The following is a 24,363-nucleotide window of genomic DNA, read 5'->3' on the forward strand; positions in this document are numbered from 1 at the left end:
AGATTGAGATAACCACAATTTACTAGTACCTTTGTCCCTTGTGATTTTCATGCCCAATATCTGCCTTGCTTCGCCAAGATCTTTCATGTCAAACTTCCTCGACAACTGATCCTTGAGCCTATTGATCTCCTTGACATTTGATCCTGCTATCAACATGTCATCAACATACAGGAGTAGAATGATAAAAAACTCATCGAACCTCTTCACGTAGCAGCAATGATCAGCATTGCATCTAGAGAAACCTATCTCTAGCATGAAGTTGTCAAACTTCCTGTACCACTGCCGCGGAGCCTGTTTCAATCCATATAGACTTTTCTTCAGGCGACACACCTGCTGATCATCTCCATTATACCCCTTTGGTTGTACCATGTATATCTCCTCCTCAAGATCCCCGTGTAGGAAGGCTGTCTTCACATCCATCTGTTGTAACTCCAAGTTCTCTGCCGCTACCATGCTCAACACAAGACGAATAGTAGTTAACTTGACAACAGGTGTAAAAACATCAGTAAAGTCAATACCGTATCTTTGTTGGAATCCCTTTACTACGAGTCTTGTCTTGTATCGCTTCTTCCCGTCTGATTCTTCCTTAACCCGATAGACCCATCTGTTCTGTAGGGCCTTCTTTCCTTTTGGGAGCTGACACAATTCCCATGTGTTGTTTTTCTTCAACGAGTTTATCTCGTCGTTCATCGCAAGCTCCCACTTGCTCTTGTGGGCATCGTTGACTGCCTCTGCGTAACATTTGGGTTCCCCACAATCAGACAAAAGCAAGTAATAAAGAGAGGGGGAGTACCTATCTGGGGCCCTTCTCAGCCTCGGTTCTCGATCCAGTGCCAAGGGTGTGCTGCTTTCAGCAATCAGTTCCTCCGATGCTGGTTCTGGCTCTATCTCCGTCTGTTCGATTTCGTCTGTCTGAACTCCCACTGAATCTGTATCTGCTGGTCTCATGATCCCGGAATTTGAAATGTCGAGATCAACAAATTCCCTTTCCTTCTAGTCATCGTTCGGGCTTACCTTCCTGTCGTTGTACATTACATTCTCATTGAATATAACATTCCTGCTGCGAATTATTTTCCGGTTTTGATCATCCCAGAATCTATACCCAAATTCGTCAGTCCCATACCCAATGAATGTACATTTAATCGACTTAGCATCCAGCTTAGTCCGATCATCGTTCAAAATATAGGCTGAACAACCAAAAGTACGTAAGAAAGAAAGATCCACTTTCTTACCACTCCATACCTCTTCTGGTATCCTGTTGTTCAACGGGACAGAAGGCCCTCGATTGATCAAGAAAGCAGCCGTGTTGACTGCATCTGCCCAAAACATCTTTGGCAATCCGCTCTTCAATCGCATGCATCTCGCACGCTCATTCAGTGTTCTATTCATCCTCTCAGCAACGCCATTTTGCTGAGGTGTCCCTGGGATTGTTTTCTGCATTCGGATTCCATGGTCGGCGCAGTAATTCTTGATACCTTCACTGCTGTACTCGCCACCGTTATCCGATCTGAGACATTTCACTTATAGACCTGTCTCATTTTCCACTAGTGCCCTCCATCTCCTGAATGTGTCAAAGGCATCAGATTTTCTTTTTAAGAAATACACCCATACCTTTCTAGTGGAGTCATCGACGAATGTCATGTAGTACGTTGATCCACCAAGAGATGACACTAGTGCTGGCCCCCACAAATCGGTGTGAACAAGCTCCAACTTTTCTTTCCTCGGAGTTCTTCCTGTGGTCAAGAAGCTCACCCGCTTCTGCTTTCCGAACACGCAGTGTTCACAATGACCCACCTCTACCGATTTTAACTCGGGCAACCGTCCTTTCGACTTCAGCACGTTCATTCCTTTCTCGCTCATGTGGCCCAAGCGATTGTGCCACAGGTTAGCCTGCGATACAGTTCCTGCAAAGTGGATGTTTGAACTGGATCCTCCCGCCATGTAGAGCGTTCCCGACTTTAGTCCTCGTGCCAAAGTCATTGCTCCCCGACTGATCTTCCACTTCGCGTCTCCAAACGTCGTGTGGAATCCATCACTATCCAGCTGTCCGACTGAGATCAAGTTCCTCTTCAGTCCTGGTATGTGTCCCACATCATGTAGGGTCCAGCATGACTCATTCGTTGATTTGATCCGCACATCTCCCTTTCCTACAATCTTGAGGGGTTTATTATCTGCAAGATAAACTAAGCCAAAATCACCTGAGGTGTATGGCTCCATGATGTCTTTGTTGCTGCATGAGTGGAATGAGGCCCCTGAATCCACAACCCAATCATCGGAAGAACTACTCACACTCAACAAGAGTGCATCCATGATCTCTTCTGTCGCGGCATTCGCTGTCCGGCCCTCCTTTTCCTTCTTTGGCGCCCGACATTCGCTTTTCATGTGTTCGGGCTTCTCGCAGTTCCAGCACACCATCTCTTTCTTGCCCTTGTTCTTCCCCCTGGACCTTGACCTTCCACGGTATTTACCCCGTGTGTCAGGTTTCCCTCTGGACTCTGTATGTAGTGCAGAGCCAGATGATCCACCCGTTTGCTTTCTACGGGTTTTCTCGTTCAACATCATGTCCCTGATGTTGTCGAACTTCATCTTCTCCTTCCCAGACGAAGTGCTTACCGAAGTAACAACCACATCCCAACTGTCAAGTAAAGATGAGAGCAAAATTAACGCTTTTACCTCATTGTCAAACACGATATCCATAGATGTCAGCTGTGCCGTGAGTTGGTTGAAGTCATTGAGGTGATCGGCCACCGACTTCCTCTCCTCCATCTGCAACCTGAATAGTTTCTTCATCAGGATGACCTTGTTCATTGCTGAGGGTTTGTCGTACATATCGGCAAGAGTCTGTAGGACTTCCTTCGTGCTCTTTGCTCCCTTCACATGATAGGCGACATTCCGATAGAGCGACAGGATTATTGCGCTAATCGCCCTTCGATCGAGCACCTTCCATTCTTCATCACTCGTCTTCTCGGACTTCTCTGCAAGTGGTTCGTACAGGTCCTTCCCGTACAGGTAGGCCTCCGTCTGCATACGCCAAAACCCAAAGTCGGAACCATTGAACCGTTCGACAGGAAACTTTCCCTCCATCTTAAATCCTTGAACCAGGCTCTGATACCAGTTGTTAGAAAATGGATCGGGTTAAGATGGACAACAGCTGGAATATGAAGGCGATAAAAGACACACGAATTTGTTAACCCAGTTTGGATATAAATCCTATGTCTGGGGCGATACCAAGCCAGGAGAAAACACTCAAAGAGGAGGAAAATTGAGGAGTACAACACACACACACTTGTATGCAAGTCTTTACCACACGTGAAAGACAACACTCACCCTCGTCTCAACTCTTTATTTTCTCTCTACTCTACTCTACTCTACTCTACTAAACAATGCTAATATGAGTAGTTTATATAGCCATGACTTATCCTTTTCCAACTCAATTTGGGATTTCTAAGTTGAATCGGGTTATCCTTCTCCAACTCAACTTGGGATTTCTAAATTGAATCGGGTTATCCTTGACTTCTTCAAATCAATCTTCACAACTTAACAAGTTCTTCAACTAAAATTGTATGGGAGAAAGGGCTTCTGTGGAGGAGCACCGCTATGGGCAAATAAGGATCCTCCACTCCTCTTGATGAGAGGGGAGCGGCGTATTGCAACGATTTGGGGGGGGGGGATTTGCTCTTGCATCTGAGCGACTTCAAGTCAGAGACTCTGCTATTCACCTCTTCCTAACTCTGTTCTTCCTCCTCGAGAGTTGAGGATAATTCTTAACTTTGACGAGCGGAAGGAAGGGACGAATTGATGGGGTGATAGCGCTGCAAATTGAGCTATTGTTTGTGTAGCCATCCGCATGGATGCATTGCGGATCAAGACGAAAAAAGTTTCTTGCCTCAGCTATATCATTGCTTCACGCGGTGGAGCATTTAGAGGGGGTGGCTCTACATGGGGTTGAGGTGGGGCTTGTTCATAGGGCGGTATGATTTTTCCATTGGACGGGGCTTGTTCATGGGGTGGAACTTGACCTGCTCCATTCCTTTTATGTATGTGTATAATATTTAAATTAAAATATTTTTTAAAGTTATATTGTTTACTTTTTATAGAGTAAAAAATTATCTAAAATATATATAATATAACATATGTATAAGATATAAATGAATAAAAAATATCAAAAAATAATTATGAAAATTCATGAAAAGTTGAGAAGTTAAAAATAATTATTCAATTTTAAAAACATAAAATATTAACTTACCAATAAATTAAGGATACCAATTTGGTACTTCTCAATAATATATAATATATATAGAATTCAATAAAATTAAAAAGAAATTAATATTTATGAAATAATATGATAAATAAAAATAAAAATATTTGTTTACATTTTTATTTATGTATTCATCCATTGTTCAGTCATACGCGTTTCCACCCAACTTTGGAAAAGAAAAAAGAGAAAACGTTAAAAAATAATTATGTTTTACGCCCCTAACTTGTAATTTATTTACACAAACCAACCTTATCTTTTACTTAATTACAAATTAAAACAAGTCCAGACTATCAAAAAACACAGTAGTTTGTTTAATATATTTTCAAAAAATAAAAATAATTTGTGTAAATCATTTCTAATTGGTGTGTATAAGTTTTCAAAATATAAAAATAATTTGTGTAAATAGAAAATAATTCAGGAGTTGTAGATACAACTATCCCAAAAATTAATATCAGAGTCCGATTTCACTCCCCCTATACTTCTGCCGGACTCCAGGTTTCATATCACACCCCGTATACTTCTTTCCACCAGACTAACTAAACAGTGTACAAGGCTGCTTCATGCAAGTGCTTAGAGCCACTCTACAGATATCGGAGGGAACAGCCAAGAAACAAGAAATGGGTAATGAGACTAATCTTGTAATCTCATTCATTCAACTATTAACTTGTGTCAAACATTATATAGATCGGCCAAGCAAATTCCAAAACTGGAAATTTTGGGACCGTCAACAGAAGAGGAAAATTTTTCTTTAAGAGTAAAACGGTGTTGCCTGCCCTACTATGACACTTTGCAACACCCCCAAGCCCGAGTACTAAGTACCGTTTCATCAACCTCAAAACAAGTCATTTAGGCTTTAGGGCTGGAAAGGTTCTTGAGGTCCCTGTCCTTTGCATACCATTCTGGTATGATCTTGGCAGCATGGGGATAGAGATCCTTATAAGCATTCTTGATGGTCCCTTCAGCCACTGTTGTGGCAATTGAGATATCTGCAGCAAGAGTACCGTATTCAAGTCAAGCACACAAGGCTTTTAAATGAAGGCGCAGGAACATACCTATAGCTAAATTACGACTGCAATTATGGAATATGAAGTCCTAGTTTGCTCAAGAATTAAGTAAGATGGTTAGCACTTAAACCTCGGAGGGGTTTCTTTGAATCTGATAGCTGGGTTATCATAAAAATGATTGCTGCAGCAATAGATATAGGGCTCCTCCTGCAAATAAGAATAATGACGTAGGTCAAGCATGAGGTAAGCGACAGTTCAGTAAAAATCTAAGCTATGACCAGGAGAGCGCCACAAAGGGCACTCTTCCATAAATTTTTCTGGTTAATTCATAGACAAACTTTCTGGGTAACATATTAAGTCGCATACACTGCCAAGAAATAAGGCGACCATTTCCAGAATTAAGCAAATCTCGCACATTATGTTATATTGGGAATTTTATCCTGCGTAGCAAAATGCCCACAACAAACATTTTCCCTCCTTTTATGTACATCTGAACTCAATACCATATCAATAGGTATTTTTTCACCTTAACCTACTTTTCAGGAAACGAAGATATTCATACGATCAACTGCTGCAGTTAAGTTCCAAAGTATACCCAAAAAAGAAAAATAAAACAAAATGCAACTTTTAAAACAATCCGTGCTTATGTATTGCTTTTCTGCTTTTATGGATATAACTTCTTTATTAGAGGGGCCTGGTTCAAGTTCAAAAATAGTGCGTATAAAAAGGCGAGGCACATGACTGCACTGAGAATAGTATGAAACCAGTCAAGGAGATGGCAAGTGAATCAGAGTACCTAATATCAAAGTCCCCAGACTTCTGGACGGTTTCTTGGACAGCTTTGACCTCTTCGTTGCTCATGCCAAGATTAGAACAGAAACGCCTCTACAAAACAGATGAGACAACCATCAAGTAACTCATCAGAGTAAACAGGACGAACTTGAATTCACAACTAAGTATCTAATTCAGCAACTAGCAATATTCTTCAAGGCAAACTAACCAGATAGTCCCCTGCATGGATGGTACCCATCTCCATTGATTCTCCCATCTCAACCTTCAACTGTTTCACGATGAACTCTTTTGCTCGGCCAATTTCCTTTTTTGTAGCTCCAGCAACAATAGAGCATATTTCTAGTCGAGACTCACACGTTCAGTGGACTTCATAGAGGGGATAATACTAAATGATAGTTATCAACTTGAGCAAGTGATTAAGGTGCCACCTTTTACAGTGCGAGGCTTGCCTTCCTGCCGACAAGCAATATAAATGCAGGCAGCCACTAGAGCCTCCAAATTTCTTCCCCTAGTACATTTTTGATCTTCTAATCTTTTATATATTTCACTTGCCCGGTCCTTCAAATAAAAATTAACAAAATACCCTCAGGATAGTAAATAAAAACATACAAGAGATTAAAAAATATAATCTTGAGCAAATTGCTAATACACCCAGGTACAAAGGTTTGCAATGATTTTATAGATACTGAAAGTTTTTCAACTTCCTAGCAGTATTTGATTAGCAAGAAAATTTTCGGAACCGTCGAATCCCACAAATCAACAGATAGGTAAAGACAGTATACTATGTTGCCAAGTATGAGTTTTCAATGATCCAGACAAGGAAATAGTGCACATTTATTACATGGCACCTCTCCTTGCAACCTCAACCAAAACCCGCACAACTCTGCCAAAAGTCAACAGAGAGACGATAAAGTAGGCAGAGGGGTAAGCTCGTGCTAGAGGGTAGAGAGAGAGTGCCGAACAGATAGAATAGAAAAGAACAAGAAAATGAGGAAAGAATAAACTTTATGATCTCACAACAGATTCCCGAACATTCATTCTGTATCATTTTGTTCACACAACACAAAGATTGCTTACCTTAATGGTTGTTACAAGGCTCAACCTGGTACAACAGACAAAAAGCAATTAACATCAGTCGAATTCACAAAAATTCCTATCAGTTAGCCCATAAAGCATAATAAGAATCTAAAACACAAATATACGTAAAAGCAGCAACTTGAATAGTCCATCATCTTGGGAGAAAAAGCTTCCAACTGAAAAATTAGTTAATACCGGTACTAACCCACCGAAAGATTACATCATCTATAGACCTATAAGCCACTGATGCATTATTATAAGAAACTCGTTTAGTTAACAGTTAACATTCCCCGCCTAATATGACAAATAATCGAGCGCAAAAGTTAAGCATCATCCCTTCCTTGCCAGCTATCTACCCAGCTTATTACATGCAAAAGAATTGGCATTGCCGTACAAGTACCAGAATATGAAGAATAACAACATAGCACACTCTAATGCCAAATCCAAAACAATATAACTGGAAATGGCTCAAACTCTTTTCAATAGCTTACAATGAGTCCACAACTCAGCATTCTCATGAAAGCTGCTATGCTGATGTTTAATTCCAGAACAGGAAACATCTCATAGAAGGAACAAAGACGCTAAATTCCACTCACAAACTACTAGGATTCCCTCTTTCTGTGATGCTTTTTTGGATTGTGCCTTGTTTAAGAATCAAACTCTAAAGATACAGTTCACAATCTATATAACCGCTTTTCTTCACAGAAGCACAAATCCCACATAAATTGATCATCCAGAAACAGTAATGCTACATTTCGCTGGCTTTTTTTATTAATCACAGGAATCGAACTTCAATCAATCAACACAAGATTTTCACTTTCAAATTCCTTATTTCATAATTTTCCTTCCATTCTCTTTAGTAATGAAGCATCCCTCTCATCATCTCATTCAGAATGTCAGTCTTTATCCGTTCGAGTCCTTCGAAAAGGCCATTAAGCCAGAAATTTCAAACAGAACTCAAAATATCATAGCCATCATTTGCAAAAGGTCTTAGTTTTACCATCACATTTTATCAAACCATTTCACAAACCCACAAAAACCCTTCAAATTTCCCACCTTTAAGTAAATAAAGATTCCCAAAACCCAAAGCAATTACGATACGGTAAAAATCGAACCCTCTCCCCTCCCAAAAATAATGAAAATAAAAACACAAACACAAACACAGACCTATCAGCCATGTTAGAAATTGTCTTGAAGGCCAAGACAATAGCCCGGTCGGGATCCCCACCCCGGTTCTGCAACCGGGCCATGGACGCATCTCCATTCGACCCATTCGCACCCCGAGAAATAACCGTGGAAAGAGCCGCATCTCCCAACAGCGGGTTCACGGGCCCTCCCACACGGTTCGGGTCATGGTCGCCCGAATCATCGGCGAAGGTTCTCCACTCGGAGGTCTCATCAATGGAGCGGGCTTCGAGTACGAGGCCACACTCCGAGCACACGGTGTCCCCCGCCGCATGATCGAACACCACCTCCGTGTTCCGCTTGCAGTCCGTACAATACGTATCCGACATGATTAAACACAGTTGAATAATCAACTAGGCGCACCGACAGCAAATTCTTGACCCGGACTTTTGGTGGGTTTAGGAAGATTTTCGAGTTGCTTCTGGGAACTCTCCCTCCGCAGGTGAGTTGGAGCAACTGGGGAGAGAGGAAGGAAGAAGGAAGGAAAAAGTGGGCCGTCGGGTAATATTTATAGAGAGAAGGGGGCTATGTATTTCGAAGTCGGTGATAAGGGTTGTCGGGTCGGGCCCCACTTTACACCTTGGAATTGCCAGAGATGAATAAAATAAAAAAAGGCACATGTGTTCTGGTGGCTTGTGTTAGTTTTATTCTTCTATAGTTTTCTTTTGCGTAAATAATAATAAATTATTAAAAAAATCTCATAATTATAAATATTATTATATTATTTAATTTTTTAAATTAATTATTATTTAATAAATATTTTTTAAAAAAACTGTCATAATAAGGTATTCGCATATGACTATTGATTTTATGTGCATATTTATAACGAAAAAATATTTATAATTATAAAAATTTCAAGTAAGTTTATCATAAATTATTCTTAATTTTTTAGACAATATTGTCATCTGTGTATTGATATACCCTAATTTTTTGTGATTTTAATATAGAAAAATAACCAAATAATGATTTAAATCAAAGGAAGAAAAAATTGGTTTGAAATTTAAATTGTTGAAAGTATGTGTTATCTAATTTTCTGATCCAAAACCCATCTCAAATTGATTGCAATATTTTCATATTACTCAAAATTAAAAAAAATATTTGAGTGAATAATTGACTGATATTTCCCGTTAATAGTGTCAATTGTCAAGTTATCCATAAAATAATTATCCACATAATCATCATAATCATATTACACGTATTGGTAGAATGACTCATGGCAGACCAAGTCTATAAATAAATATTACAAGAATCAAATTAGATATGCCGGTTGTTACATGAACCTCGATTCGAAAATGGTATATATTTTTACCAAGTCCACTTATTGACTTAATCGTTTAAGGGCTTACGTCAAGATCCCAACAACCTTAATTCATATTTTCTTTTACAAATCTGCATTGCCTTTCATATTGTAATTCACATATACATCTCGTGTGTATAAGAGCTCGTCACCCTATTCGACATAAATTGTGGTTTCAGGATAGGTTCCCGTGCTCCTCTTTGATATCAAGAATCTTGGCCGTGATGCTTCTCGTAGTAGTGGACAATAAGATTGAAACCAATAGAAATGTCAATGGTTGTCGGAGTCACCTCCAATGGAAACAATCTGACTATCAAATTAGAAATAAGGTTTTGAAATCAAATATAGTGAAAACGTACTTAAAAACATTAATGAAATTGAATGTCCTAAGATTCTACCACATGTGAGTGATGAGTGGCCAGCAAATCAGGTCATCAAGCCTGGTCGGCAGTCTCAACCCGACTCTACACAAAAACACGAGAATCCTAAGGAATGCTTGTGTTTCTCCTTGAAATGGGTATTTTTGTAAGTGTTAAATATCCAATTTTTACCTGTCATAATTGATTGATGATTTTAAGATGCATCACTAATTGGGCATGAAAACAGAGGAGGAAGGGAAAGGCTGTAGAAAAGCAAAGAATATGTAGGAGGAGTTATGCAAATGCCACAACCAACCACAACTACTTGCCTTCCTCTCTGGACCCTAATTTTATTTTTATTTCTTGGCTGGTATGTAGTTTGAATTTTCTATTGTAGAATAATATGATACTAGTTGAATATGGCGCGTTCGATACATATTTATTAAAAAATTATGATAGTTGAATATTATTTAATAAAAAATTTATTGTAGATAAAATGAAAATGTTTGTGATAAAATATATATAATTTTGAAAGAGAATATTTGAAGTAGGAGAAAGAAAAAAATTATTAATTAAAAATAAATAACTATTTCAAAAATAATTTTTACCACTTATAGATAGCGGGAGAAATATAAAAGTTTAGTGGGTAGGAAAAAAAATAGATAATAAATAATAGAGACGTATAAGAGTTGTTTACCCTTAATATATAGTACAGATATCTTATATTTTTTAATTTTCTATGTGCATAAAATTTATATCTAACGCCCATAACATCAACCGGCTCAAATAGCTTAGAACCAAATAGAGGACCGTGCAAAGTGTTGTAATTTTAATTAATTACATGAATAAATCTAAAGATTTATGTTGAGGAAAAGAGAAGAATTGTTTGTTCCATATAGGATGATGATGGAAAAATAATGAGAATTAATAAGTATATAAGGTGTGTATGGGGGTAAGCATGATACACTCGTACTTTTTAATCCCATATAGGACTTCTTATATTAAATTCAAGTCCAAATTAAAATTTGAAGTGTTGTGGAGACTAGAATGAACATGGAGGTGCCCCACACACGTGTCGTTCGCTCGCCCTGCTCGGGTCCGGGCGTTTGAGAAAATGTCTCAAAATATATTTTTTTGCAGCAAAAAAGAAAGAAGATATTTCATTTTTGTGTTAATAGTTGAAAATTTTGTTGGAAAATTCAATGCCATTATGCTAATGTTAATTGCTGCATTAAAAGATGAGGTTGGCCATACCTATAAAAGGCCGAACCATTTCTCATTCTATACACACCACTACAAACTCTTCTCTCTGTAGCCCAAACCATTTCTCATTCTATACACACCACTACAAACTCCTCTCTCTCTCTCTCTCTCTCTCTCAATATTTCAAGATTTGAGCTTCGTTTTAGTAACTAGTTACATTGTACCCAGTGCACTACTGATACGAATGTATATTTTCTTCAAAGCAAGCAGTGAACTCCGCAATTCAGTCATTTATAATTTTCATTGGATGTGAATTATTACGATACAATTCTCATTGTAAATTTTCTATATAATTTTCTTGTCGTTATAAAAGTATAATATTAGTGATAGGACATAATATATATATTGAAATTTTGATCAAAAATTAAAATTTTATTTATCTCTTTGTATTTTTTAAAATAAAATAATTTATTTTTTAAATATAAAATACATTACTTTATTTATTTCTTTATAAATTACAAGTATATTGCTAATTTTTTTTATTCATTTTATTTCATTCATTTTACTTTCATTCATTTTTTAAAATACAACAACTCATGAAGCAATTTATTTTATATTTAAAATAAATTTATTTTATTTATATCTTTGTATTTTTTAAAATAAAATAATTTGTTTTTTAAATATAAAATAAATTACTTTATTTATTACTTTATAAATTACAAGTAAATAGCTAATTTTTTTAATAAGATAATAATTTATACATTTAGAGTATCACAAGAATTACTTACATTTTTTCTAAATTTTGAATCTGGCCTCGGGTTTTAATCGAAGGGTTCCAACACTGTCGCAAACTTATCAGTATGGTTCATCGTATTTTTTTAAAATTATAAAAAAAATATATATACACTATTACATTTGTATGTTTTATTATATTTTTAAAATTAATATAATTTTAAAATTAATTAAATATAATTAATTTATAAAAAATAAATAATAAATCATTTGTGAATTGGGCCGATTGGCCCAATTCACATTCAATTCAATGTGAATTGGCAATTCACAACTAAACAATTTTTTTGTTTTGATAATATAGGAGCCACCGTGGTGGCTCATTAAATATTTTTTTTTTAAAATATATTGAGCCACCGCCGGTGGCTCATTAAAAAAAAAAAATTTAAAAACAATGTCACTGCGGTTAGCCACCGCGGTGACATAGAAATTTTTTTTTTTTTAAAATAAAAATTGTGGCACCGCGATGATTTTACTTTTTTAAAGGTTTTAAAAAAACCTCACTTTCTTAATTTTTTTTTTCCTACATTTTTTAAATAATTTTCCCAGCTTTGATTACAACCATATATGCATGTGTTATAGGGACATTTGATTTAGATTTTCTTTCCCCTTAGTAGCAAATGATCAAGTTTGAAATTGAAAAATCTTTTACCACACCTACCCAAATTCTAAGAGAGCTTAAAGTCTAGGGTTGGAGACTCGTGAAATACATAAATATTTTACAGGTTAGTCCCTAAAGTATTTTAAAATTTTCAAACAAATATTTTGATCGCAAACAGTGATAAATATTGATTAACCATCAAAATTTAACATGTAAGCTATAATTATTTATAATATATGAAATCAGTCATTTTTGTGTAATGGGGAAAAATGCATTTTAGCCCCCTGCAATATTGCAAATGTATAAATTATCCTCTATGAAAATTTTTTTAGCAATTTACCCCCTGTATTTTTTAAAAATTAAGCATTTTACCTCCCTATATAGGGAAGGTAATAAATTGCTTCATTTTAAAAAATACAGAGAGTAAATTTTATTTTTTTTCATATGGTGTAATTTGCTTATTTACAATATCACAGAATAAATTGCATTAAACCCTTGTATAATGTGTTATATTTAATATAATACAGTGAAGTCAAGAGATGTTGAACTATTTATGTTCATATGATATGATATTTGTACTTTTAAATTCTCTTTATACCTCTTTCTGAAATAGTGAATTATTGTCTTCCTCTCCTATAAATAATACCCGATTAATTAAAAATATTAAAAAGAAAATAATCTTCTGTGGTAGTGGTGAGAAAAACTCCACGTGGGCAGAATTACGTAGATGATCAAAATGGGTTGGCCACCAATAGGATACGCCGTAGCCCAACTAAACAAAGATGTTTGGAACCGGCCCAAATTCAACTTCATATAATATATCTAATTAAGAACCCTAATCATAATTTTTATGAGGGATGAATACGCTCTCCTCCCTTTAAATTTGGTGTAATTATATGTATATTTTTTATATTTTATAAAATTATATCTAACACTCGTGAGATTTGGTTATATTTAATAAATAAATCCATCTGTTAGTCAAAATTTATCGAGTTTGTTGATATTAACAAAAAAACACCAGATAAAAATCTTCGATTAACTTATTATTGATTTATTGCATGTCAAATAATTTTTCTGTACTAACTTGTCCTCATAAGTCTTCACACGATGCGGGGAGGTATATTTTCACCCTTATAAGAGTAGTTTAATCGGAAAAGAAAAATTATTTGACCTACAATAAGTCAATCGAGTGTATATATTAATTTTTATTTATTTATTTTTTAATTAATATGAGAAAAACTCAGTGGATTTTCACTCACATGGAAGTTTATTTGTTAGACGAAAACAAACTTCTGAGATATTAAATGTAATATTTTAAATCATTGAAAGTTTACATATAACTATACCAAATTATGAAGGAGGGAAGTGTAACTATCCCTTTTTATAATATAATAAGTATATATTTTTCGTCTTAATGCACACAAATAAATTTTAATTTTTGATTGACCTTTTTAATCATTTGGTATTCATTAGCTGAAGATATTTCAATTATTTTTAAAGATGTAAAAAAATAATAGTTAGCGTGAAACAAATTTAAGAAAAAAAAAATTGAAATTGACATCGCCTTAGATCTGGGCGACGACAGATCCAAGACGACATCGCCTCCTTTTGGGGTGGGCGATGGCTTGGCTGCCGTTCGCCGCCCATATATATATATAATATTATGTATGTATCGTATATATAAAGTATATTTTGTGTATACATATAATTATATATAAATAAAAAATATATTTTAAATTATTTAAAATGTGAATTGTAATAAGAGGGGTATAATGGGCAATTTAGTACAAATTTTAACGCTGTTACTTATCTAATTGAATGGGAGGGTGTGCAATATTTGAAAAAGGAGTTTTTTGTTTATTTTTTTTTTTAACACATGGAGTTTTTAATTAAATTTTAAAAATATAGGAGAATTTTATACATTTTATCCTATATATAAAGGTACCTTCTAAAATTGAAGTAAATACATATACAGTAAAACCTCTATAAATTAATACTCTATAAATTAATAAACTCTCTAAAATAATAAAATCTCCCGGTCCCGACTTGGGCCTTTGTAAAAAATCATCAAATTCGATAAGATAATAAAATAATAATTTTTTGAAAAATTCCTTTATAAATATTAGGTCCCATTAAAACTCTAAATTAATAATTCATAAATATTATAATTATAAATATTATGGTAATTTACTAAAATGTGAAGTCTGTAATGCTTTACGCATTTGATCATTCATGGATGATTTTGCGATGCCTTTTAAATGAAAAGACATGGTTGGGTGTTATGAATTATTTTATTATCATATTGAGATTTATGTAGTATATGTTTCATTCATCATGCATTAATATATTTAATTGGGTATAATAGTTATTTAAGTGCAACGAATTAATGTAAACATGTATATTTAAGTTATTCCAATAAATTGATACATGTGCCTATGAATATAATAGTTAATTGTAAATAATGAATTGATATTATACATGAATATATTTAATTAGTTATAAAAAATAAATTGATGCATGAATATAATCAATGAAACATATATGAATTCATTTATTTTCAATACATATGTACTAAATTTGCTGAATTTAAAAAATCTCTCTTTTAATTAATAAAATATTAATTTATCGATAAATTAATATCTCTCTAAATTAATAAAATTTCATGGTCCCAAAATTATTAATTTATAGAGGTTTTACTGTATTCTATTTCTGCCTCCACGAACCGCCAATAATATTAATCTGTTTCTTTTTTTTATTTGAATCAATGAATAATTATTAATTAAAATAATTTAATTATAATAATCTGTGTAAAAGTATCAATATTTAACAAAAATAATTATAATAATAATACATTGATTAATAATATTATATAATTAAAATCTAAATTATACCTATTATATAATAGAACAACATTCTACAGGTCTGAAACTCACATCCCCTAAAATTATAAGGTCTTGAGTTGGCAAATTAAGTCAAGTCCCATTGCCAGTAATATTATACCAATTACCAATTAAATTTTAATAAAAAAACTTGTAAATAAATTTCCCAAAATGCTGAATTTCAGTCTCAATCGGCCCTTAATTAACTACCGCCAACCATAAACTCGACCTAACCACCTCAACATGCATGCAATCATCACATATATTAAAAATGTCACCATCATCACCATCACCATCATCACCATCATCATCATCATCATCATCATCATCATCTCTCTCTCTCTTTGTGTTTTTTGTGGTTCAAAGTTGGGGCGCGTGCAATGAGGTTGTTGATGATTTGAGAGATGGTGCATGTATATATTAACTTGGGTATGACCTCTGAGTTATAAATACATAATGATCATCGTCTTGTGAAATTAATGATGATGAGGTGCATTCAAGAATTTATATTAATTTTCAGACCTTATATATGTAGATAATATAAACTTGACTTGTACGTTTTGTGGGAATGATATCTTGGTTGGTCTTTTTATATAATTATATATATATTTATATTATTTTTAATATTGAGCAAAAAATTGTTTATTTAGGTACGTCTAATTTGAGGTTTTTAAACCTAAATTTTCATAAGTTTTTGAAAGGAGATCTATAAAAAATTATAATAGCACTACAATGCTCAAATCAATATAAGATAATAATTTAATGTTGAAGTGCATTGTGCAATATTATTTTATGAGTGCACCCTTTTATAGCCTTACCCTCTTTTAAGTAAGGGAGTTCGACTCCCTTCCGACTCCGGCTTTGTTAGAGAAGATGGACTCCAACTTCCATGAGGGTCTTCCTTCTCCGCGTGCTTGAAGATTGTTACCATTAGAGATGTGTCTCCTTAGCATGTAGGATTTTTTTTCCCCTGGATAGGATCTCCTACCTTCTCCAGGGAGACAGTTATAGGGGGCTAACTATCCTCGCTTGATCTTCGGTCTTCTATCGTTCTTTCTCAGAATTATTTGGTCTAGACTTGTTTATGTGTCCTCGTGGTCTTTTCTTGGGGCAGAATTGGTTGCCACGTGAGTGGTCTTAATAGGCTCCCATAAGCCTTCTAGGGCATCCAAAAATTCTTGTCATATTGGATTCCCTTTAATGGTTGAGGGTTGAACTTATTTTGCTCTTACGCCATTAGGTGATTCTTTCACTCCTAAGGCCTTCTCTATATTGGTTTTTTTTTTTTTATCCCATATTTTGGACATCAAATATAATTGGATTTTTTTACAAAATCTATTAATATTTGAGGAATAATTGTAATTTGATATTTAATTTAAAAAATTCATTAATGTATTGTAACATGGAGTTAAATAATATTCTACATATTGGGCATAATTAAAAAGCAAAACATCGGTGAGAAAACCTACATTCCTTCCTCCATCGGACGGGATTACTGACTTTGCCGGCGAGAACAGAGTGTGGTTGCAACAGCACTCTTCCAGAGGAAAGTTTCAAAATGAGGTAGAAGGAATTGGTGGGAAATGAAAAGTGACAGAGAATTGAAGTCGGTAGGTGGAAGTGGGCAATTTCGTCATTTCTGGTGTAATCGAGGATACAAAGGTAAATTTGGATGGTGCAGAAAAATGGGATAACAAGACGGGATTCTAATCCCACCTCCGTAGCCCAGATCCATATTCGGCGTTTTATCCAGCGCAGTACTGGGCCATGCACTTTTATACTGGGCTACACTTTTTAGAAGTAAACACTGGAAAAACCCCGATAACGCAGAAAATTCTTGCTATTCCTTGTTAGTAAACATGACCTTAATTTTGAATTAGCGTGCTTCATCGTTATACATATAAAACCACCAATAATACTATAAAAAAAGTATGTTTGTCTAAATATATATATATGATATTTAAGAAAACACAAGTCACTCACACACGCATTTAAAAATAAATTTAAAATAATATAATACCAGTCCAAATTATATCTTTTAACCTTTATTTTTTGAGGAGTTGTAATTAGAGGGAGGGGTCCTACAAATTAAGGGAAAGGCCACCCCAACAAATATCATCGTGTTAGGGGATTTGCACGTGTCTCTCTCTCTCTCTCTCAATTACCACTTTGCATATAAATATTAGGTAGGCATCATCAGTTTTCAGTACATTCAAATCATCAACATTACAATCACAAACCTCCATACTTCCCCTTTACCACCACCACCACCCCCCCCCCCCCCTGCCAGGAACACACAAATACAGTGTGTGTATATATATATATATATATATATATATACATTTTATATTTAAATATAGATGGTAGTGATGAGACAATATGAACAAATTCCAAGTACTCTTCCAAGAACCAGCAGCTGCAAGAGCACCAGCAAGATCATCCCCGCCAACTACTTAAGATCATCAACGTCTTCCCTCCACCCGGAGGAATTCCACCACCGATCCGTCGTTCGCAGTGCCTCCACCACATTCCACCGCCTCAGCAGGACCGGCCGCAGCGGCATCTCCAACTTCCTCCGATCGTTCCTCTCAATTTTCACCTTCCCCTCCATTCTTCTCCCAACATGCCGATGGCTCAGCATTCCCACCCCACTCTCCATCACCCCCTCGCTCGGGCGGAAGGTCACTGGAACTCTCTTCGGCCACCGCCGCGGCCACGTCAGCTTCGCCGTTCAGGACGACCCCCGATCCGAACCCGTTTTGCTGATAGAACTCGCGGTCTCGACCGCGACCCTCGTGAAGGAAATGTCATCCGGGCTGCTAAGGATCGCCTTGGAGTGCGAGAAGGCGCATCCGCCGCGGGTCAGGCTGTTCAGAGAGCCGGCGTGGACGATGTACTGCAACGGCAGGCAGTGCGGCTACGCGCAGTCGAGAGCGTGTACTGAGTCGGACTGGCACGTGCTGAGCACTGTTCAAAGCGTCTCCGTTGGGGCCGGGGTGATTCCGGTGGTGGACGACGGCCGGAAAGGCAGCGCGTCGGAAGGTGAGTTGCTCTATATGAGGGCCCGATTCGAGCGAGTTGTGGGGAACCGTGACTCGGAAGCATTCTACATGTTGAACCCGGATGGAAATGGAGGGCCGGAACTCAGTATTTTCTTGCTTAGAATTTGATCATCATCATCATGTACAAAAAGGGCAGAAAAAATATTTTTATTATACGTATGTTGCTTTTCATTATCATATTTATTGTTAATTAGAATTTTTGTGTGATTAAATGAAAATTGCGAAATTCACTTTGTTTAGTGATCTCTTTTTCAATTGCTAAATTCTAGTTGAGAAATATATCAATTATTTTCTCATTGATTTGAATCGATCAAACCTAATTTAAACAAGAATTTTTTATTTTGTCATTTATTTGAATAGATCAGACCTAATTCAAACAAGAATTTTTTTTCTAATTTGCTTTTGTCAGAAAATTCCAAAATTATCGTGTCACGTGTGAAACACATACACTTTTCCCATCAATTTATGAATTTTCAATTAAAATTATCCTCAAATTGTTATTTATTTTTAATTGCAAAACCAAATTGCCACAATTAATTTCAACATGACCATAATTATTACGCCTCTATAAATTTATTGAACTGAAATTACAATTTTCCTTTGAAAAAGCTAAAACATCCTGAACATTTTGTTTGGTTTGAATCGTGCCAATTATCCACCATGATGATGTCAAATCATATGACAATTGTAAGAAAGTTAGATTCTTTCGATATGTGTAAGACACTTATTGTGTAATTGATGTATTTAAAAAAAAAATAATCAATCACATAATAAATATATATGATTTATTTGATTTGATCGGATCTAATTTAAATAAAAATTACGTGTTTTAGGTTCATTATGGTGGGGATATACACAAAGAATTTATTCTCCACTACTAGTGATGAATGTTGATCAACACCGATGCCCACTTTCCCCTCAAACATGGAGATTGGAGATCACAAACTTACAATCACCCGTCAAAAACCTATACATGAAAATGAGACCATGATTGATAAGATTCGAATTTATAATTTATTTGAAAATAAATAAATAAATATATATATATATATATATATTTAGCATGTTCAAAAGTAAATCTTAATGTCAGCAACTGGAATCTTGGCAAAGTAATTAATTACTTGTGTAATAAAAACTAAGTTCCAACTTTTGGACCCTGACCTAATCGTTGCAAGATAATGTTATATATTTGTATAACAATATATTGTATCATTATAAAAATATGCTGCATAATTGGACCATCTAATTAGTCTCCATGTGGGATTATTTAGAATTACGGATAATTAAACTTCTCTATCTTGAGGTATGGTGTAATTACACTTTGATTTCATGTGGGTTCGGAAATTATATCTAACATTCTTGAGACTTGCTCTCGTCTAACAAATAAATCCCTCCATTAATCAAAATTTATTGATATTAACAACAAAATTGAATGAAAAATTATATTTACTCTCAATTGACTTATTACGGTGAATATATATCTCCTCACATGCATTAATGCATGAGGACGTATGAGGGTAATTTGGTCATAAAAAGACTTATCTGACTTGCAATAAATCAATAATAAGTCAATTAAAAATAAATATAAATTTTTTTCCCTAATTCCGGGGAGTTTTAGGTTTACCACCTCCCTTTCAACATAACTTGATTGAATTCACGAACAACGAATTTGCAACCGCAAATTATTGATTATTCGTTTAAATCGAAATGATATTCCTCGTTAATTGTCGACAACAAATTATATTTTGAAGGTTTTTTTTATATTATGCGATTCGTTATATTATTTATCATTTAAATTAAAAAATAAAACTATTAATATATATATTGATAATTTTTAAATCAACAAATACATTTAAACCAGATAAATTAACAATAAACTACTATAACAAATATAATTTGAAGTTAAACAATAGTTTGTTAATATTAATAAGGGATTAATTAAGTTTGCATAGTTTAACAAAAACAATTTGAATATCCATATTTATTTGCATATATCCATATATTGTGTAATTTTTTACTATGATTAATTGCTACAGTCAAAAGAAGAAAATTGTGGTAAATACAAATCAACCACGGCTTCGCCACGGCCATTAGTTGTTGTTTCTGCAAATGTAACAAAAAACATCAGCCATGGTCAAAATCATACAAGTGTTTTGGTTATGGCTTAAAGCTATGATGAATGATGCTTGATTGTGGTAAAAATTTAAGTTTTTTTATTTTAATTTTATTTAACCGTAGTTAATAGTATTGATTTACCACAATTTTAAGCCATGGTAATTTATAATGTACGAAAACTCAATTTTTTTATTGCGATATGTGAAGATAATTAAACAGTATTTACATCCTTGAAATTTGTTCTGATTAATGGGTGTTTGCAATAGCTTCAATTTTGCTTGTGCAAATAAGCTGCGTAAAAATATTATCAGTTAAGCAGTAATAAATTTTCAGAGTGTTTGAAAATAAAAATAAAAAATAAAAAAAAAGTTGAAATTAATTTGGGTGTTTGAAAAACAACTTAATATTTAGAATTTTACGTACGACCTACAGAAGTTGCAGCGGAGAGCTACTTATAGCTTTGGATTTTAAATTAACTTAATTTTTAAATAGTTAAAAAAAAATTGTGAATAAAAAAGACAAATTTTCAATAACAAATTGATAAACAATTATTAGTTCAAGAAGTGAATAAATACAACGAAGACTCAAAGAAAAGAGGGATTCATACCACTTTGAGAAGAAATGGAACAAAGCATTCAGTCTTATCAAATCCCACAACAAAAATGATAAGTATCAAATCTTTAGTCCATACTGTATTTTTTAATTTTTATGATATAAAATTATTGTTAAATAATTATTATAAATTAAAGTTGAGTAAAATAGACGCAAAAATTTATCTTATTCATCATAATAAAAGTATTCATTGCGGCTTTTTGCCCGGCAAAAACATTCGTTTTGGGGTTTAATCACTCCCGTGAAAATTACGATCAATAAAATGTTTGACAATTTGCACATATAGAAAACGAGGCTTCTGGGATTGTTGTTCAATAAGCCTCGATTGAATTCTAATTAACAAAGGTTGTGCAATGCAACGGCTATATATCAATTATTGTTTCTGCATATGAAATTAAAATATTTGTTACAGTTAAAACTATGACAAATATTCGATTATAAGTAAAATTATGACGAATGCTGATTAACCTTACATGATCAAAATTTAAATTTTTGTTCATTTTATTTAATCGTGGTTAATAATAGTGATGTATTATGATTTTTAAATCATAGTCATTTATAAAATAAGAATTTTTTTTTCATCTTTTCTGCATGACTTCTCTCATCATGCATACAATTGCAACAGAAGAGCATCATATTATATGAAAAATTTTAATTCAGATTGAGTTCGGTAGGATTTGAATAAATTATATGACAAATGCAATACATTCATGATATGATTAATGCTTATTTTAATAAAATTAACTAATTACATAAAATATGTATCACAATTACTATATAATTGATTTAATTCAACAAAATATGCTTTTGTGAAAATTTTCTATATATTATATTAGGAAAGGTTTGGTGTAATAAGTGGATGGTTCCAAACAGCAGATAATTGAGAGGATTGATTTGCCAAACCCGAGATATTTTTGGAAATATACGGACTTTTGTCTATCTGTTCAGATATTTTAGGATATTTTCAAAATATCTGGATCCGACAACTCTCTCTCTCTCTCTATATATATATGACAGATCGAAACCTATATATATATATATATGTATGCTTAGTTTGTCAGAAAACTAAAATCAGCTTGTAATATTATAACCATCGCACTGCAGCTTTATTCGTTTTTGGTCAGCGCTTTTGAATACAATAATTAACTACCCGTAAAAAGAAAAACAAAATAAAAGGCTTAAATGTAATTTTTGTTTCGTAATTTAGATTTTTTAGAGTTTTTATCATTTAATTTTTTAATATCGCATTTTGATTCAGTGGTTTAGGTTATTTGTTGATTCATCCTTTTTTTTTTTTTTTTCTCTCACCTTATTTCACGTTTTTTTCTTCTCCCCTCCCACCTTATAAGTATTGCAAGACACAAAATTTACACGTTGTTTGAAAAATTATGCCACGTCCGAAATTGCTCAAAATTGATTTTTATTATGATATTTTTACGTCAATTACAATAAAAGACAACCTATCAAATATTTACCCAGAGGCATATTGTAAAATTATAATTTTATCTCTAGCAAAATCTTTTTTTTGGGGGGTGGGGGTAGGGGGTGGTTTGGTTTGGGGTAGCTCCCAAAGCCCCACCTTTTGATGAGTAGTTGACTCTAAATGTAATATTGAGATAATTGGACGAGTTTTATTGAACTCGAGACTCGTTCTACTTTAATTTTGCAAACTAGCTAGAAACGTATCTTGTCTCGATTACAGATCCCCCGCTCCACTTCTAGTTGGACCCAGAGTCCACCCGAACTTGGCTCCAAATATGACGAGCCTAACCCACATAATCCGATTAAATTTTTATTTTTTAATTAATTAATGTAATTTTATCAAAAAAAATAAAAAATTATGGTTTACAAACATCTAATATAATTTTTTATTATTTTAAAATATAAATTTATTTTGTAATACAAGTTAAAAAAATCTTAAATAAATAAAATATATATTTAAGTATCATTCAGAATCCGGTTCAGAGTGAATCCAAGACAGATCCGGGAGAAAACACAAAATCCGATTCTTTTTTTTTTCTTTTAAAAAAAATCGAAAAGTATTTTATTCACCCTTCAAGTAAAAGATCAGCCAAAGCATTCATATTTACAAAACCAAATTCACAAAATAAAATAAAAAAAAATCGTTCTTAAATCCAAACCTGATAATTTATCGAATTAGATTTCTATTACAAATTATATTTCATATCATACTTTATTCAATATATATACACAGACGTTATGTACATAAAAATGAATCATATATTATCGAATCAGTCATGACGCTTTTCGCATACCACATGGAACAAAAATTCCTGGATCTAATTTTCAGTAAACAACAAAAAATTCTTGGATCAAAAATCCCAGAAAGATTTCATCACAAAAACAAAAAAAAAAACATTAAAAATTGCAAAACGTGTCAGGAGTTGGGGACTAAATATGTACTTGGGATGAGTTATATTTAAATATATACATGTAATGTTTGATGACATGGTTATCTGTACTAACCAATGATAATAAAAAATTCTTATTTTATTTCAATAGGATATTTACAAGACGTGGCCTAATCTAGTTCACTGAATAGAGTTGGAATTTTTACGAGGAAATTTTAGGTATGGGTAGGTCTCATTGTCGACGTGATTAATTATATTTAAATAAATTGTTTTTTTTACCTATAATTAGAACATTGGAAAAGATGATGATGCAGTTGTTTGCATGACGAGTGTAAATTATTTTTATTATTTTTTGTAAGAGTAAATTACTAATTATTTTAAAATTTGACATAATTACGAATATTCTTTAATTGTTTAAAAACTTGCCCACAGTATTCACTGAGGTTGCACGTAACTATATAAGAAATCGTCTTTGTTGTATTTTTTTATTAAAAAAATAAAAAATATTATAAAAAAGACGAGTCAGATGAAAAATATTTAAAAAATAAAAAAAATTAATTTATAAATACAATGTCATTTTGGTCAGTTCACCGTATAAAATGAATGAAAATCTAACTAGAACTAATGAATTGAACTAATATTTAAGTGATCATTAAAATGATGGAGTATTTATAATTTTTTAAATAATAAAAAATATTTATAAAAATATCAAATTTGATGGGAGGTCGTCGTAATTTTATCTTTTTTGTATTTATAAG

General features: G+C 33.6%; 2 protein-coding genes across 2 annotated transcripts; one reads left to right on the top strand and one right to left on the bottom strand.

Moving 5' to 3' along the window:
• Window positions 1–4,876: 4,876 nt before the first annotated feature.
• Window positions 4,877–8,807, bottom strand: LOC105162553 (transcription initiation factor IIB-2). The gene is made up of 7 exons (XM_011080610.3): window positions 8,299–8,807; window positions 7,132–7,156; window positions 6,483–6,612; window positions 6,263–6,393; window positions 6,059–6,147; window positions 5,393–5,469; window positions 4,877–5,244 (listed from the first exon to the last, which is right to left on the bottom strand). The coding sequence occupies exons 1-7, from the start codon at window positions 8,643–8,645 to the stop codon at window positions 5,105–5,107; spliced, it is 939 nt and encodes a 312-aa protein (XP_011078912.1). The 5' UTR covers window positions 8,646–8,807; the 3' UTR covers window positions 4,877–5,104.
• An 8,922-nt stretch (window positions 8,808–17,729) lies between these two features.
• LOC105162615 (protein MIZU-KUSSEI 1-like) lies at window positions 17,730–18,745 on the top strand. The gene has a single exon (XM_011080690.3). It carries the CDS (start codon window positions 17,805–17,807, stop codon window positions 18,612–18,614), a length of 810 nt encoding a protein of 269 aa, XP_011078992.2. The 5' UTR covers window positions 17,730–17,804; the 3' UTR covers window positions 18,615–18,745.
• The last annotated feature ends 5,618 nt before the right edge of the window (window positions 18,746–24,363 follow it).

Source organism: Sesamum indicum, linkage group LG5 (genome assembly GCF_026168435.1).
Source record: "Sesamum indicum cultivar Baizhima isolate 11 linkage group LG5, ASM2616843v1, whole genome shotgun sequence".
Classification (NCBI taxonomy): Eukaryota; Viridiplantae; Streptophyta; class Magnoliopsida; order Lamiales; family Pedaliaceae; genus Sesamum; species Sesamum indicum.

What these genes read in the sequence shown, in the direction of transcription:
- LOC105162553 (XM_011080610.3), bottom strand. Translation starts at nt 8,645, where the DNA reads ATGTCGGATACGTATTGTACGGACTGCAAGCGGAACACGGAGGTGGTG. An exon ending in GCCTTGTAACAACCATTAAG is followed by an intron (nt 6,613 to 7,131) that starts GTAAGCAATCTT and finishes TTTTATTTGAAG; the next exon opens with GACCGGGCAAGTGAAATATA. An exon ending in TCCATGCAGGGGACTATCTG is followed by an intron (nt 6,148 to 6,262) that starts GTTAGTTTGCCT and finishes TCTGTTTTGTAG; the next exon opens with AGGCGTTTCTGTTCTAATCT.
- LOC105162615 (XM_011080690.3), top strand. Translation starts at nt 17,805, where the DNA reads ATGGTAGTGATGAGACAATATGAACAAATTCCAAGTACTCTTCCAAGA.